This window comes from Suillus paluster (genome assembly GCF_016628075.1).
Source record: "Suillus paluster strain FC165 chromosome Unknown EDB91scaffold_177, whole genome shotgun sequence".
NCBI classification, from domain to species: Eukaryota; Fungi; Basidiomycota; class Agaricomycetes; order Boletales; family Suillaceae; genus Suillus; species Suillus paluster.
The window spans coordinates 41,750-58,733 of record NW_024537737.1 but is presented as its reverse complement, the minus strand read 5'-3'; the positions used below and the strand labels follow the sequence as shown (position 1 = coordinate 58,733).

The window sequence follows — 16,984 nt, the reverse complement described above, 5'->3', positions numbered from 1 at the left end:
TTCAAAGCTTCAGTTAATTGAAGTCGACCGGCTCTTAGAGTTCTGGTGTCAGAGACAGAAGGACAAGGTTCGCCCAACCTTTGAATTCAAAGCCTGGGAAGGCCATGATAGAAGATGAGAGAACCGGTAGAAACAATTTCGGGCAGGATTCTGACACCAGACTCAACAAGCAGCAGCCAGTCCGGGTCAAAAGTCAACCAGAAGCAGGAGGGAGGAAAAAGTTAAGTAGTGAGGATGAGGGTGATGAAGAAGATGATGAAGAAGATGAAGAGGAGGAGGAGACAAGGAAGAAGAAGAAGAAATGAGGAGAGGAGAGGAAGGAGAGGAGATACAGAAGGAGATGATAGAACGATGAAGAAGGACAGGAAGAAGTTCTCCCATGTCCACCTTCAAAGTCCAAACATACCAACAAGCGGGGCAGGGTTCCTCTGGTTCAATCTGATTCAGAGGAAGAACTCTCGCCCACTGGTGCAATAAATCCAAGATGATTGTGCAGGGCGCAATGAAGTCCCATCGCCACCTTCAAAGTCTCACCCAACCACAAGCGGAGAGCAGGGTTCCCTCCAGTTCAATCTGATTCAGAGCCGGAAGATTCTCCCCTGCCGGTCAAGAAATCCAAGGTGACTGTCAGGCGCAATGAAGTCTCATCAGCACCGGTTCATCCGGTGCAATCTGAATCGGAGCAGCAGGATTCTCACCCACCGGTAAAGAAATCCAAAGTCATTGTCAAGGGCAATGGACCATCAGAAGACAATACCGGGTACCAGTTCTAGTCATCCGCTGCCCTCACACCATGCATCTACAAGTCGCTCAGTTGGTCCTGCATCAGGTGTCCGGACCATGAAAATTCAAAGCGACCGGTGCCGGAACCAACGCCTCCTTCCCCTCCAAAGGCCACCGGCAAGAAAACTGCAGGACAGGAAGCCCACATTACCAATCTGGAGCCAAAACGCTCCAGTAGAAATGCAAAGGCATCTTATAAAGCTCATTATATGCAAAGGTAATGATTTGGATAGATGGACATTTTATATTACAAGTATTGTAGACCAGGGTAGATAGTGCTTGACCGGATAGATACATCATGTTGACAGTTGAGGTATCAATATCAGTTGACATGCCAGCAATAAGTCTTGAGTGAACCCAAGGACTTGCTCCCTTGCAAAGGCCTCTTCCGGCGAAATTGCACCACCATCCCTGTCCATCTCCAACTGGTGCACTGCAACCTGCAAATCACCTACCGCCCACTGAATAACAAACCCAATGGGATCCGGTTGACTGACGGCTACTGAATGCAGGTGATTAATCATTTAATATCTAACAAAATGAAGACTTACATGACTGATCCGGAAACTCATTGACCGGATCTGCTTGAAAACCCATCTCCAAGGGGCTCTCTACTGGTTGAATACTGTTCCCTATGTCCGGAACATGATCTACCGGATCTGTGTCAAAACCCATCTCCAGAGGGCTGCCTTCTAATTGAGTATCATGGATTGAATTGAAAAATGAGCAAGTTGATGTATTAGATATAGTCTAGCACCAGTACCTGTGTTACCGGCCTGGATGACTGACTTGCAGAGAGTTTGCCGGGTGAAGGGAGAGTCCATCATCTCCGGATTTGGGTAGAAATCCCATGTCAAATACATCATTGTCAGACTCCAGAGGAAATTCCATGTCCAGTGCATCGTCTAATTCCAGTGGGAATTCCATGTCTAACGCTTCTGACTCCAGAGGAAATCCCAGGTCCAACATCTGATATTCCTGTAACTCCGGTGCGGGTGCGATGTTGGATGACCGGTCGTTCGTCAGACAGGGTGGGGAATTGCATGTCCAAAGTGTCAGACATCCGGTCATCATCAGACAATGGAAATCCCATGTCTAATGACCGGCGCTCCTCGGCGGTCATCTCCAACATCTTCAATGTTTTACCATCCTTCCACCGGTCATGAGCTGACAGGATATCTAAATCTCCAAGACAAATATCAATTGTCAGTGTGACAGGCCAGAATGAGATAAAACTCACATTCAGCCATGCTTGAACAATCCATCAAAGGGTCGTTGTAAGTGCGCTCCTCGTGTTCCGGCTCTAATAAGTCAAATACTAGTATGCCGGATAATGTCAACAGGTACATTCCCAAAGGCAATGATTTCTCACCTTCATCCTCACTAGATAGTTGTAAATATTCTTGCTGCAATCGCTGAGGATGACATGGTTTTCTTCCTTGTGTTGGGTGCCTTCTTTAAATTGATGTTCTTCATGCGATCACCGGAACAATGAATGTGTTCTACTGTAGCCGGATGCTCTGCTGGCGATAATTTGATAAAGATGACGTGTCAACAATAGCATCCACACAATGAGAAATAAGTAGCTAAAAATAGATAATGATGACGTGGCAACGATGGCCCGGGCATCCAGTGATGAAAAATTTTCACAAGTGTTTGTATTGGTCACTTCCGGGTGTCTTTTTCACTTGCTCTCACTCGATACTCAGCTCATCCATCTGCCAGTGCAATTTTCTAACTACCCAGATGTCATCCAACTCCACTTCTGCTTCTGCTTCTGCCGCTGCTGCTGCCAACCAGGTGCTCATCGCTCTGATTGCCAGACTCAATGAGATGGCTGAACAGGTGCTCCGGTCCCAGTCAGAGGAAGAGAAAATGGGATTGAGCCGGAAGATTGCTCATGAAGTGGTATGTTTGATGTCCTTCTGTGTATTGCCTGTATTGATACCAGGGTCTCAGAATGACGCGATTCATTCGCATGGGAGGGTCGCTACCTACATCCCCCCTCGCCTGCTGTCCATGGCAGCTGAGATCTTTCGTGCTCAGAGGCGCACGACTCAACTGGCGGAAGTCCCGGACTGGAACCACGTTGGGCACAACCAGGAGATGTGCATGAAGCATCCATTGTATGGTAAGACATTGGGTGCTGCACCGGCGGTCATCACACCTGCACCTGCACCTGCACTGGCCCCAGCCCCAGCCTCTGCACCGGCGGTCACCACACCTGCACCTGCACCAACACCCTCAAAGACACCAGCACCAGCACCAGTCCCACCCCCAGTCCCAGGCCCATCACTGGCGCCTGCACCTCAGCCTGTTCCATCCTCTGGTCAGTCATTACCAGCACACTGTTTCAGCATTCGCATCCCTGGAAATACAGCATCTGGTGCAACTGGACCGGCCGGACCCTCCAAATCGCGCAAGCGAGAACTCAGTACTAGTCCCCCTGTGTGTCAGTTTAAGAGGGCCCGGAAGCGTCTCCTCAAGTCAAGGGAAGTCTTGTCCAACACTGACTCTGACAAGGTGAAGCTGAAGGTGAAGAACAAAGGGAAAGCAAAGGGGAAGGGGAAAGGGAAAGAGAAGGCGAAGGCGAAGGTACCGGAAGATGATGAGGATGAGGATGAGGAGATGGCAACTGATGTTGATGATCTTCCGGTCGTCCAGGCAAGTTTCTTTCCTTCTCTTTCACTTAACATTACTGACATAGCAAACAGCACCAGAAGTCGACGCGCAACCCCTCCAAACACAAGGTAAGTCTTCATTGCCTTCAAAAACAGTCACTATCGACTGACAAAATTTACCGGACATACTTGTCCTTCCACAGAACAAGGGCGCTGCACCGGAGGGAAGTGAGACAGATGAGATTCCGGAAGATGATGACAATGATTTGGAGGGTGATGATACCCAAGGCAAGTGAAAGGTATGTTCATCATTTTCATTCTTACCGGTGGCTCATTCATCCTGATGCAGGCTACCGTCAAGCCGGGGAAACAACACAAACCGGTAGGTTTTACTTCTCATCGCAACGGTGATTCATATGGCTAACATATTTCATTAATCTACACGTCCCATGGGCAAGGACCACAGCAAGAAGGGCAAGGGCCAACAACCAGTGAGACGTCCGGTCAATATCATTTTTACTATACTAATTTGTCATAGCTGGACGTTGATGGACCTTTACCTCATTGCGAGAGATGCCAGTCGAAGCATGTGCAGTGCATCCCGCGATTGATGAAGAAAGGCGAGGTTGGCCTAAGTTGCACCTTGTGCCATCTGTGGAAGATGGCATGCATCAGGCCCAACCCAGTGTCCACGGACAGCACCGCTGTCACCACCATCACCCCCAGCATCACCGCTACACCACCTGCAAGAGCCATCACCACCTGCAAGAGCCGTCACCACTCGCTCCAAGACGAGCCAGTCAAAGACCACCGGACAGAGCAAGACCGGTGGGCAGTCGTCCAAAGGCAAAGGTAAGTCTCTTGTTTCCGGTCGTAGGTTTCTGGCGCTCATTCGCCCTTGTAGACAGGGATATTCGACATCCCAGTCCCATCCAAGAGGAAGAGGATGACGACGTCCAGATGATCGATGACGCTCTGGAAGTGACTGGTACCGGTGGTACCACACCACAACCAGTGCCTCTCACATCGGTAGATGATTTCCCCGCAGACCACTGGATTGAACCAGGCACTGACGACATGCCACCTCCACCACCGGTTATGGCCCCAGAGGACGACATCCGGGACTCACCCATCCCTCCGGTCCATCATCCACTCTCCCCCATCGCACCTTCCGGGTCCCTTCCATCCATCCAGCACCCTCTCGCTAATGAGGAGATGGAGGCCATGTTGGCCCAGATTGCATCGATATGGAGGCACTCCGGACACGCAATAGGATAGAAGTTGACATCCGGCAAGATGACCTGGAGCGTTGCATCAAAGTCGCCAAAGCATTGGATGCTGCCATGACCGTGCAGATCGACCGGATACAGGGGGATGTGGACGCGCACCAGAGACTCATAACTGGGTTGTCCATCCAACTCCAAGCAGTTGTGAGGTATATGAGGGGGGATAGGTCCGATGAAGGGACAGCAACAACCCCACCAGCATTCAATCCACCCCCCATTGTTGCCAGCCCATCCATCAGTGCATTCGGTTGCACGTTGACCAACGACGTCTTCACTCCGGATGCATCTTGGATGAGCGCCCAGACCGGTGGTGATCTCATTGGCATTGAAGACGGCTCACCAGTCGCAAGGCAAGCACGGGCGCCATCCACTTCCACCATCAACCCGGCACTCACCACAACAGTATCCGGCCCATCTGTTCCTCTGGGTGATGCACCACCGGTACCACCTCTCATTCTCCTGGTGGGGTCCATGCCTCCATCTGGCACCCTTCACGCATTGATCACCAGAGGGCCGTCAAATGTGCTGGACAATGGTCAGTCCACCTCGGCTCCTTTGCCACGCCAACAATATGGACCTCTATCCCTCCAACATGGTCAGTCGGCGAGCACTAGGCATGCTAAGAAGCCTTCCAGTGACATGGAGAAGTAATACTACTACATATTTTTCATGTTTTCATCTGTATTAGTAGTCTATTATGCTCTCAACATTGTGGGCTTTCAATGAGCAAGATCACTTATGAGATAATCTCACAGTTGACTTGCATAACCTGCATTTCAGTCAGTAAGGAGTGTTTCTGTACCGGATGGGATATCATGCATCTACCGGTGATCATGCAGATCCGTCTCAAGTGCACATCCTTTACCAGCCCACCCGTCTTCATTCCACATCCTATACTGGCCCAACCGTCTGGATTGGATGTCCTGTACCGGCCCATCTGTCTGGATTGGATGTCATTTACTGGCCCATCTGTCTTGATTGCACCTCCGGCCCACCTGTCTCGATTGCATGTCCTATACCAGCCCATCTGTCTTGAGTGCACATCCTTTAATGGCCCACCTGTCTCAATTGCACATCTTATACCGGCCCATCTGTCTCAACTGGATGTCATTTACTGGCCCACCTGTCTTGATTGCACATCCTTTATCAGCCCATCCATCTCAACCGGATGTCCTTTACCAGCCCACCCGTCTTGATTGCATGTCCTTTACCGGCCCATCCATCTTGACCGGATGTCCTTTACTGGCCCACCCATCTCAATTGCACGTCCTATACCAGCCCATCCATCTTGATTGCACATCCGGCCCACCCATCTCGATTGGACATCATTTACTGGCCCATCTGTCTCGATTGCACCTCCGGCCCACCTGTCTCGATTTCACGTCCTTTACCAGCCCATCCATCTCAAGTGCACCTCCGGCCCATCCGTCTCAATTGCACATCCTTTACTGGCCCACCTGTCTCAAACGCACCTCATTTACCGGCCCTATCATGCGGTCCACCCGTCTCCATTTTACCTCCTTTACCAGCCCACTCGTTTACATTGCACTCCATTACTCCGGCCCACTCATCTATCACACTGGATTCACTACTATTGTTGATATCCTATATAGTACATTCCTGTATTACCATCCATACCATATACCCCCGGCCCATGTGTTTGCCTCGGATACACCACACCCTCGGCCCACACCGGATGGCCTGTCTCTATCAGTACATTGTCATGCCTGGCTGCCTGTCTGAGATGGGTATATGTTACTGTATTATGTGCCTCAATACCTGTACTCAACTCTCTCAACTCATGATCAGCATCCTGTGTCTTCACATCAAACCTTTGCATCAGTGACTTCGCCACAAGATTGACAGTGTGGAGGAAACATCTGATATGAGATGTTTCTCCGCCAAACTCAAGTGCCTTACCACTCAGTTCGCGAATCATTGCATCGTTGTTGGATGCATTATCGCAAGTCACACTGAGGATCTGTGCATTGTATGTTTAGCTGCATGTAAGTTTTTTTTTCAGTTTGAACAATACCTTTGCTGATATGCTGAATTCCTCTAGCATTTTTGCAAATGTCTCTACAAGCTCTTCACCAGTGTGGGACTGTGGTCTCATTAGCACATATACGCCTACTAGATTGGTATTTCACCTTCACGACTTCAATAACGTCTAACGGTATACTTAGTGGCTCCCCTTTGTGCTCAAAGTGGGCCAAAAATGCTACCAATGCGCGATGGTTGGGTGACATCCAACCATCTGTAGTAAAATCAATTTTACTGTCATATTCCTGGTATGTTTTTAACTTTTGATTTTGCACTAACGAAAAAACACTCACCTGTAACATTTTAGCAACCCATTTTTGAGTCCGCACAAAGACAAGTTGCACATGGCAAGAGACAGTGGATGGGGAAGGTATGTGGTATTCTGGTCTCCCCATTTTCATCAGTGACTGAAATGCACGATCCTTGATGACATCAAATGGACGCAGGCTCTTGGACACCCAATGCACAATTTCAGCCCTGAAGGTGCCATTGTCAGACTCCTGCGACTATGATTGGAAGATGTTCATACCTTGCTTCTGTGCGGGTGTGTTGATGATGCGAGTACGTGATTTTGTCTTTGCCCTTGTGTTCAAAGGATGTAGTAATAGATCCGTTTCGCAGGATACTACTGACAATCTTGTTGCACACTTCATTTGCATCCTTTGCGCTATCTGCAGCTTTCAAGACTTCTTCTCCCCAGCACAAGCGCACATGTTTCCACATGTTACCTGTGGATCGTGCATCACCCTTATCAAGGAAGCGTCGCACTTTCACCTTGTAACCTTTTGCTTGGCACTTGAACTCATGTACGTGGCAGTTGGCGAATTCAGTGATTTCTGGTGTTGGATGAAAAAATGCATAAACGGGTGAGTTCCATTCTTTGTTTAACCACTCTGTTTATACTTGATTAATGTGATAATAATGTATATGTTTTTGGACTTACCCAGCTCGTCTTTGGGATCCTCATCAATGTCATCAACCTGTGTGTCACTACTTGCAGGCCCGTTATCATCTAGGTCAATATATTCATGCAACACATTCAGCTCCTCTTCTGTGCGTACAATGGCATGCCTATTCACAACTGGAGGTGGAGTCACATTCTCCTCCTCCTCCTCCTCCTCCTCCTCTGTGTGCACAACAGCCTGCCTTCTCACAGCTGGAGGTGAAGTCGGCAACACTGTCCTTGGCCTATCTTTGTCCACAGGCGCGTTATTGGCTGGCATCATGCTCCCAACTGGTAGGGTTTTTTTTGCCTTCTTGGGTAGCGGATTAATGCTGTCTCTGCTGCAATCAGGTTTCCGCTTCTTTGAAGAAGCTTTCTCTCCAAGTGTGGCTTTAGCTTTGCTCGTCATCTTGATGACACATTTTGTTGTAGTTGAGAGAGCATTGTTGAGCTGCATGGTGGGTGGTGGTACTAGTGGGTGATGGAAATTTGCAGGGCTGGATTTGTCACAACAGTAGTATATTGTAGCACCATTTTGTTTAAAGTTCAACTGTTTGCAACTGTATAGTAACACTGTTTTTAGTTAGTTGAATATTATGTGTTGCATGGCACTCCATTTTAATCAAAACCCAGCGCGAGGGTATGGGTATGGGTATGGGTATCGTAATACCTGACCCGTACCCATACCCCACACGTACCTGTACCCTGCACCTGCACAGGTATACCTGTACCCATGCAGTTCCCTAAGCATACCTGTGTCAATTATTTTGAGCTTTATCATTTTGTGTTATTTTATTTTTGAATCACAATGTTATTCAAGACCTTCTTGTGGAAAGTGTCTTTGGCACTTGTCAACAGATCTAGAATACCATTAGATTTAGCAACAATGCTGTGACACTCCTCCTTTGCAGCCAGTGAGGGGTGGTAGTATACTTAATCCAATTGTTTTGTGCATTGTGAATTTACCTTATTTATGTGTTGAGTTACAATGCTATTCAAGACCTTCTTGTGAGAAGGTTCCTCTGGCGCAGGTCAACAAATGTAGAATGACAATGAGTAGTTCATGATGCAGTCACGACGTTGCGCCATCACGACTGGCCAGGTGTGATAGCAGAATTAGGTCCCACCTATTGAGCAATCCCATATACCTTATTGATGTTTTGACCTGCAAGACAATTCAAGACTCTATTGTGGAAAGTGCAATTAGCATTCATCATCCATCCTAGATTCGCATGAGAGTTCGTGACTTGATCATGATGTTGCACCATTACAGCCAGCAAGGCACAAGTAGGATACTTATATTAACCTTGTTGAGTATTCCCATTTGGCATTATTTATGTTTTGAATTACAACACATTTCAAGACTTTCTGACCTAAGGTTTGTCTGGCACTGATCATCATATTGGATTAGAATGGGCGCTTTGTGACAATGTTGTGATATTGGACCATTGCAGCCCACAAGGAACAGTAGGGTACTTGTCATAACCTTGTTAAGTCTTCTTGTTTTCCCTTTATGTTTCCAATTATGTGACTTTAACTTAGTACAACCGCTCCTTCTGCTCGAGTACATGTCAACTTGGACCTTCCAACCACGTGCAACCATTGAAGCTGGTAGCTTCGTCCAATTCCACACTGATAACCGACTCTCCTGCAAGTCATGAGTGCATCCACGCATGGTCATATATCCTTGTGGATCATGAGCGAATACCTGTGATTATTCACTCAAATAACAATCAATGAAGCCCATCACAATCCTCAATGCTCAACACTCCCCATGCTCAACACCCTGAATGCCTGTCTCCTAGCATCAGCCTGTATGTGCCCATGCCCACTTGTACACCCAAGACTAATCTAATCTTGTACCACAGATATGGCCAGTGCACTTGCGGGGGAATTCTGAAGGTATATTGTTGCATTTTTCAAAGAAGACCAGTCGAACTGGACACCCCAATTGTAGCGAGGCAGATGGCATAGGAAAAGCAATACGTCGGACCCCAGTGGGACGGTACTTTTGTGTGATCCCTGGGAATGATCAGCATCCATCTTCATGAACAACCAGTGTCGACAAACCTGTTGATACTGATATTACACCCCATACCACCATACAAGAAGGAATGAAGATAGAAGGTCTCACCAGTGTTATAAATCAGATAGAACTTGGATGGCTTATTGACAGGACCTCTTCGAGTCGACTTCTATGAACACATGTATGCATGTGAGGATACGGAGGGATTTGGGGCCTCTTTTCTGCTGATGGCTGGTGAATGGAGTGTGGAATAATTAACAAGGTTATATGACAGGTGGCTCACCTTCGACTCTGATAGATAAACTGTACACGATGACATGATGACACAGATAATGACAAGCACAACAAATCGACGACACGCAGAGTGGAGGGCACTGAGGTAGTGAAGTGAAGTGTTGTCGAAGTGCTGAGGACAGCACCTTCATACACGGGCAAAGCAACAATGAGGACAGGAAAGGAATCGAACTTGAAGAGGACATGAGCAATACTTTCAAGGAGGATGGTAGTAAAGCAATTTTTGTACTTGTGGACGACAATGTTTGCCAATGTGGTCATCTCAGACAAACATTCGGACTCAACATTTGAGTGTGCATGCGATGAGGATGATGGAGAAGATTATCATAGTACAGGAGAGGAGTGGTAAATGAATGGATGTCCAGTTCATTGCTATTATGGGCAAACACTGGAAAGTGAGTGAGTAGTCTTGCTGCCAGCCATTCCAAAGTAGATGAAACATACCAGGTGATTATGACAGCATGCAGGTAGAGACCCTAACAAGCCTAATCATGGTATCTTTAATTCTTACCTATGTGGTGTGGTGAACTAGTGGGGTTATCGAGGCACTTAACATGGAGTCTTCATACATGGGCAAAGCAATGACGAGACAGGGAACTTAGATAGAAGAGAACATGAGTGATACCTTCAAGGATGATAACAGTGAAGATTTGCCAATCTGGCAGAATAACTGTATTCATTCATTCATCTCAGACAAATGGATGCAATTATTCTGGCTACTTGGAGGACCGGTCAGGTGAAGGAGTTTGATGCCCTGCTTGTCTTGTTGCTAGCCATTGTGTTTGAATGCAAAATCACTAAGGACAAATGTAAGAATATTCATTCATTCTCAAGTATCCATCATACACTCATTATATATCTACCACTATAGAATGAACAACTATCCAAATGCTAACAGAGGAGTCAATGGGAACCACAATCATGAGGTGCATTGTGTATTAGTTGTTATCATATCAATTACTTATTGTTGATATGGAGATCCCTGCCCTGCAACATGTACCAAGGCCTCGAAACGTGATGTTCATGATGACCGAGAGGGCATCGGTGAGGAGTTCATGCATTCGCAAACTGCATTGCTAACATCTCACAAGGACATGATGTATACCACCTGGGCTGCCATGCGAGTGCATGTGCGCCAACAGCAATACCACCCTGACTTACTGTTCCCACCATACCCACGACCACCACTCTGGTCAGACGAGGTGCACACCATGATGGTGCTTTGGATCGTGAGGGAGAGGTGCATGTTCGAGTTGGAGATGATGGAATTAGAATTTTTGCTGGGGCTCAGGGGTGTGTGTTAGCGTTAGTGCTTCCAGGTGAGTTGAAACCATGAAATTACGAACAGACTTATGAACATTTACAAGTCAGACCATATGAATGAATGGGGATCGGAGAATCTAAGGGGCTGATATGACTGAGCGGATGTATTGCACATAATGATTGATAAGAGTAAAACAAGTAGCATTTCACACACTTACATGAATGATCAGTGTTGCCCGTGTTGCAATCTCATTGTGCACCTCTGATCGAAGTTGTTAAGGTCGTGCTCAAGGGAGAGGTTACTCAAAGGGCTTCAGCTTCAGCTCGTGCGCTGCGCCCCTTACCTGAGTACGTGCCCTTTAATTTCCGGGGGACAGAGGGGAAGTCCGACAGAAGTCCGGGGAGTTCCGGAGGACTTAGTGTCGGTGGAGTTTGGCGGAACTCTGGAAGGTTTATATGGGGACAGAGTAAGGCTACTATGGAAGTCCGGAGTAGAAACTGAACAGAGGTTAGACTACCCTAAGACTCAGAGGTGCACAAGAGGTGAGACTCAAGTCCGGAGATTGCAGGAATGAGCAGAACTAAGATGATATTCGAACTGAGGAGTTCCAGAGTATTACAGGGGTTTATATACTGTAGGTATCATGTAGGTAAATCAGTCAGCAAAGGTAAGGGCTATGTACGAAGCATGTGGAAAGTCTATTACTAAGTATAACAGATCAAAGCAGTGAAGTCGGAAATGAAGTAAGAATGGACAGATCAGTAAGCATAGCGGAATAGGACAAAACCGGTAACCGGAGCAATAGCTAATCTAAAAGGAGTTAGGGGTGAGTGCGGAGATGAAGGCGGAGCGCCGGGCAGAATAGTAAGATGGAGGACCGGACTTCAATGAAGTAGATCCGGAATTCCGGATCCGGAGGTATGGGATATGACAGAAGTCCAAGCTTGTCCACAGACAGGTCGGAAGCAAGAACTTTGACACGGGATTTAGCCTGCACATAGCAAGATGATAACTTCCTGGTCTTCATGGAATCTGTTACGCAAGTGGACACATCTGAGTTGTTCTTTGCTCTGCACAGACAGTAAATAGTGGTCACAGAAGGATCCGAAAGTAATTCATCTAGAATATATACACCCAGTGATCCAGTTGCTAGAAGATTGTTCAAAAATGGCATTAGATGACAGCTTCTTGCCACCTAGGTCAATTTCCTGTGTTGTCATTCAGTGTGCAAGAAGAAATCAACAAAAATTTTGAGCTGACTTACTGAATGGTGTTTTGTATTCTACTAGACTGCAATGAGTCCAGCCCAAAATTGAAGAGGTCAGTGTCGTCTTCTAGGCTGTTGATGGACCTATCAATTGTCTTGCCAAATTGCTGTCCTAGCCTCTACCCCATCAATCAGTTGTCTCTTCCCAGCCCTGTCAAAATCACCCTCCAGTTGTTTGTAGGCCTCATTGATGATACCTTCAAATTCCTTGTACACCCAGGGTCTCAAAATGCTGCCCTTATCAGCATGAGGTATCACTGTGCCGTAAGGGAGAAGGACAAGGGCTTCTGTCACAAGCTGGGAGTGCGAGGGAGCTTTGGCATTGGCAAGAGCAATGATAGGTGCTACAAGCTTAATGAGCTGCAAAGGAGAACAATCTTTTACAACTTCTGTTGTAAGAATAAGAGCCCCAATTTGAGTGCGGCCAGCACCAAAAATAATGGCATCTGCAATGTACACACCTTTCAGTCTTATAATACTGTATAACCCTGTCATAGGACATGTACATTGGCCTGCAAAACCAGGTCTACAGGACAACGGCCGGCCCACATATATCCAGGACTGGCCAGCTGTGTGAAACATGTGCAGGCTGGTGACTCTTGAATAAATGCCATATCTGCAGTACCTGGATAGGCCGGTGTGCACCCATGTGCAGGCCGGTGACTCTTGAATAAATGACATATCTGCAGTACCTGGATAGGCTGGTGTGCACCCATGTACAGGCCGGTGACTCTTGTATACATAATGTATCTGCAATACCGGGATGAGCCGGTATGCAGGGGTAGGTGTGGCTGATTATACATATATAAGCTTATTTGTAGTCATACCAGAAAAGCCTATAAGGGCCAGTGCTATAATATCAATACAGGCCTATCATAGCTGACACTACAGTGATATGAGATCATAGGACAAGCTGAAGTCAAGGTCAATAAAAATAATAGAAAACCTTGAAATCAATGTGGTACACTAGTAGTACAGTTGTAAGCCACAAAACTGTAACACAAGCTTGTAGAGGTGTTAGTTATACAAATCACATAAATCAAAACTCATGGCTCACACATAGGCTTAGGTCACACAAAAATTCTAAAGTAATAAGGCAAATTATGCAAGTACATGCTGGCCATCCTCTCCCTGCATATACTTAACATAGCAGGTTGCCTTGCAAGTTATGTTAGGACCATCCAGGTCCTACACAGACTAGGTCATGCATATTCTATACTTAGTTATAACAGGTGTACAGTGATTTTTGAATAGACCAATATTCATGGCCTAGCCTGGCTGTACCTATGATGACATATACTACTATAGGCTAGCTTGCTATTTCGGCCTGTAGGAGTGGGCTGGCCACAAGGGTCATGACCTGTACTGCTGTCAGCCAGTCTGGCTCTGCATTGTGTAATGGGGGGGCTGGCCACTTCCACAGTGACCCATACCACTATGAGCCAGCCTGCTATTTCGGCCTGTAGGAGTGGGCCGGCCACATTGGTCATGACCTGTACTGCTGTTGGCCAGTCTAATTCTGCACTGTGTACATAGGCCAGCCTCCTGCTGCAGCCTGTAAGAGTGGGCCAGCTATACAGGGTTATGACCTGTACTGCTATCGGCCAGTCTGATCTTGCACTGTGTAAAGGGGACTGGCCACTCCCGCGGTGACCCATACCACTATAGGCCAGCCTGCTGTTGCATCCTGTAGGAGTGGGCTGGCCACATAGATTGTGACCTATATTCAGACATGTATGGTCCATGTCATCTTGAATATGTTTTCAAGTCTCAAGTATGGATATACAAAGCATGAAATCAACTCTAAGCCTTTATGATAAAAGATGTATGGAACAATGTACATAATTTCTCAGGCATTGTATTTCTTTGATGCCACTTTGTGTCTCCTAGAATGGCGAGGGGGATCAGGAAGGGAAGATTTCACTTTTTTCTTGGATGGCTCCTCCACATCTGCAGCAGGCCTCTTACCCTTCCCTTTAGCATTAGATTTCCTCACCCTCTTCTCTGCCTTGCTTGCTTCCTCAGCCAATATTGCCTCTTCTTCCACCCTCTTCTCCTCCATTGCCTTCTTCTCATCTGTATGTGGACCAAAACCAACTAAACGTGCATGTGACGTCAGCCGGCAAAGTCCGATGTACTGCACAGTGCGCACAGAAATTTGGACTTGATGAAAAAACACCAACCAAATGTCACATGACCTTTTTGCAAACAAGAACAAATCAACAAACATACTTCAACCGTTAATATTTCTCCCACAGTTCATTTTCCACCTTTTGTTTAGGTAGGCGTCAGTTTAACATTGAAGATCATACTGACTTGCACTATAGTTTTGGTGGTCTACACCATCTTTCCTTAACAAGTTTAATCCGGTAAGCGTCATTTTAATATTCAATATCATACTAACTAATGCTATAGTTGATTGATCATTAATCTACATTTTTACCTTCCTTTATGTACTGTAGGGTGCAAGGCTAGGATGGAGAGGGCTCCTCCATCCCAGTCTTGCATCATTTACTTTAGTTTTTTTTACCTTAGCTTTTTGGTTTGGACTGTATTTAATGTAGAGCTCAGCGCAAATGTATTACCCTTTATGGGCATGTTCTGGTCATGTGATGCTTAAATCTTTGCCCAACTTTTGAGTCACATGATCATGAGAGTGATGGAAAAGGCAACAGGCTGGTTTCTTAACATATTCCCTTTCACATATCATCTGCTTCCTTCTATTTTACACTCGCCTCTCTTCCCTTATACTTACCCAGGAGCGGGTTTCTTAACATATTCCCTGGCCAGGGATAACTATGATCCCAGCATCTTGCATGAATGGTGAGTTTGCAATTGGGTCAGGGATAACTGTGATCCCAATGTCTTGCATGAATGGCAAGTTTTGATAATCAAGTGCCTGCACAGATTTATGTTAACCATAGACCTAGTGTTGCGAGGACATGCCCATTAACTGCAATTGGGTCAGGGATAACTGTAATCCCAGTGTCTTGCATGAATGGCGAGTTTACTTCATTAACATATTCCCTTTCTACATATCATCTGCTCCTTCCATTTTACACTCACCCCTCTTCCCTTCTACTTACCCAGGATTGAGTTCATTATATTGGGTGGTTGTGCGCTCAGTTCATAACCCATCTATCATATGAATGTATACGAGATCTGCTGGCCTGGAGATTTTCTATTTGACACTTGCCTCTCTTCCTTTCTACTTACTTGCTCCTCTTCCCTCCTGACTTATCATGCCCCCAGGAGTAGCAATGTTGGAAATGTGTGGGCGTCCTGACGTCGATATGAGAAAGGTCCAAATGACAGCAGAGTACTGTAAACTTCATTAGAATTGCCGAGAGTTTGGGTGTCAGTTACCAAAGATTCGTTAATTAGCCTCATCATGTTTATTTATAGACTCATTACATCACAACTACATGTGAAGTGCATGAGAACTTTGGTTCTTTTTCTTTTTTACATCTGCCATGGAAGAGAACCTGAAGAGCCAGGCATCTGAAGTAAGGGAAGCTCTGAGTAGCAGGATCAGTAAGATACTTGGGAATTCATCTGAAATGGGGGTCCTGAAAGGTGGGCAAGTGGTAACTAAGCTGTTGCATAAAGCTAGGTATCTATGGTGGATCATCAATTTTTGCTGAATTCTAATTGATTAATCTTCTAGAATGAGAATATCAGTGCACCTCCAGATTTGCTTGGCAATGCCAGATGACACAACATTTACCAATACATCAATTTCAGAATATGAAATTGATTGGGCCACACTAACTATTGCCCATACAATGGTCAATCCCAGTGAGTGTCCCAAAATATTTTTAACTGTCATGAATTCTAAAGCAGAAGTACAGTCAATGTTGATTGGGATGTGGATTGATATGCTGACAGGGTCAAGTTGTCACCACCGAATGGGGATGGGTCAGCAACCTCCGAACTGGAAAGGCTCAAGAAGTACTTCTCTGAGGCAGTGCTTGGCAAAATTTCGACTCTGGCCACCATTGTAGACAGGCATGGCAGAATCTTGATGGTTTACCTCCCCAATATTTTGTCACCTTCTTGTCTAGTACATTTCTGGATGGGATTTTGCCTCAGGGGCTGATTGATTAATTAGGATTACATTAACAATGCCACCTCAGGCTTACGAAATTCTCTTCTTGATACCCTGCCGCCCATTTCAGATCAAAAAAAAAGTTGGTGAGATGATGGCTTTGTGGTGCCAGAGGGAGGGGGTGAATTTGGGGCTGGTAGGATTACTGTGTTGCCTGCATATTTCATGCAAAGACAAGAGGTATTGTATTTTCAGTGCTGAATTTTCCCAGTTCTCAGTGGTGGTGGACTGCCCCAATAATGCCAATGTTCTTGTTGTTTTGTCCCCTTTGACAGACTCTCAATTTCATGAGCTCGCAAATCACACCAAGGAATAGAAACAGGGTCAGAGTCCAGCCATCTTCATCTGG

At 46.2% G+C, this 16,984-nt stretch overlaps 5 protein-coding genes across 5 annotated transcripts; 2 read left to right on the top strand and 3 right to left on the bottom strand.

Annotated features, from left to right (window-relative positions):
- Nucleotides 1-1,079: 1,079 nt before the first annotated feature.
- EDB91DRAFT_1088236 (uncharacterized protein) lies at nucleotides 1,080-2,132 on the bottom strand (the record flags this gene model as incomplete). The annotated part of the gene is made up of 5 exons (XM_041316386.1): nucleotides 1,080-1,285; nucleotides 1,335-1,468; nucleotides 1,556-1,761; nucleotides 1,796-1,968; nucleotides 2,024-2,132. 5 exons carry the CDS (start codon nucleotides 2,130-2,132, stop codon nucleotides 1,080-1,082), a joined length of 828 nt encoding a protein of 275 aa, XP_041169552.1.
- A 397-nt stretch (nucleotides 2,133-2,529) lies between these two features.
- Nucleotides 2,530-5,341, top strand: EDB91DRAFT_1088235 (uncharacterized protein; the record flags this gene model as incomplete). Its single annotated transcript, XM_041316385.1, has 10 exons — nucleotides 2,530-2,691; nucleotides 2,743-3,438; nucleotides 3,498-3,533; nucleotides 3,608-3,696; nucleotides 3,754-3,786; nucleotides 3,871-3,895; nucleotides 3,943-4,029; nucleotides 4,091-4,256; nucleotides 4,282-4,630; nucleotides 4,678-5,341. The coding sequence occupies 10 exons, from the start codon at nucleotides 2,530-2,532 to the stop codon at nucleotides 5,339-5,341; spliced, it is 2,307 nt and encodes a 768-aa protein (XP_041169551.1).
- Nucleotides 5,342-6,780: 1,439 nt separating this feature from the next.
- Nucleotides 6,781-7,627, bottom strand: EDB91DRAFT_1064029 (uncharacterized protein; the record flags this gene model as incomplete). The annotated part of the gene is made up of 3 exons (XM_041314657.1): nucleotides 6,781-6,978; nucleotides 7,027-7,210; nucleotides 7,263-7,627. Coding segments are annotated over 3 exons (747 nt in total), but the record flags the coding sequence as incomplete, so codon positions are not given.
- Nucleotides 7,628-12,614: 4,987 nt separating this feature from the next.
- On the bottom strand, nucleotides 12,615-13,022 carry EDB91DRAFT_1256207 (uncharacterized protein; the record flags this gene model as incomplete). Its single annotated transcript, XM_041324124.1, has 1 exon — nucleotides 12,615-13,022. One exon carries the CDS (start codon nucleotides 13,020-13,022, stop codon nucleotides 12,615-12,617), a length of 408 nt encoding a protein of 135 aa, XP_041169549.1.
- A 2,978-nt stretch (nucleotides 13,023-16,000) lies between these two features.
- EDB91DRAFT_1088232 (uncharacterized protein) lies at nucleotides 16,001-16,490 on the top strand (the record flags this gene model as incomplete). The annotated part of the gene is made up of 3 exons (XM_041316384.1): nucleotides 16,001-16,140; nucleotides 16,195-16,325; nucleotides 16,423-16,490. The coding sequence occupies 3 exons, from the start codon at nucleotides 16,001-16,003 to the stop codon at nucleotides 16,488-16,490; spliced, it is 339 nt and encodes a 112-aa protein (XP_041169548.1).
- Between the last annotated feature and the right edge of the window lie 494 nt (nucleotides 16,491-16,984).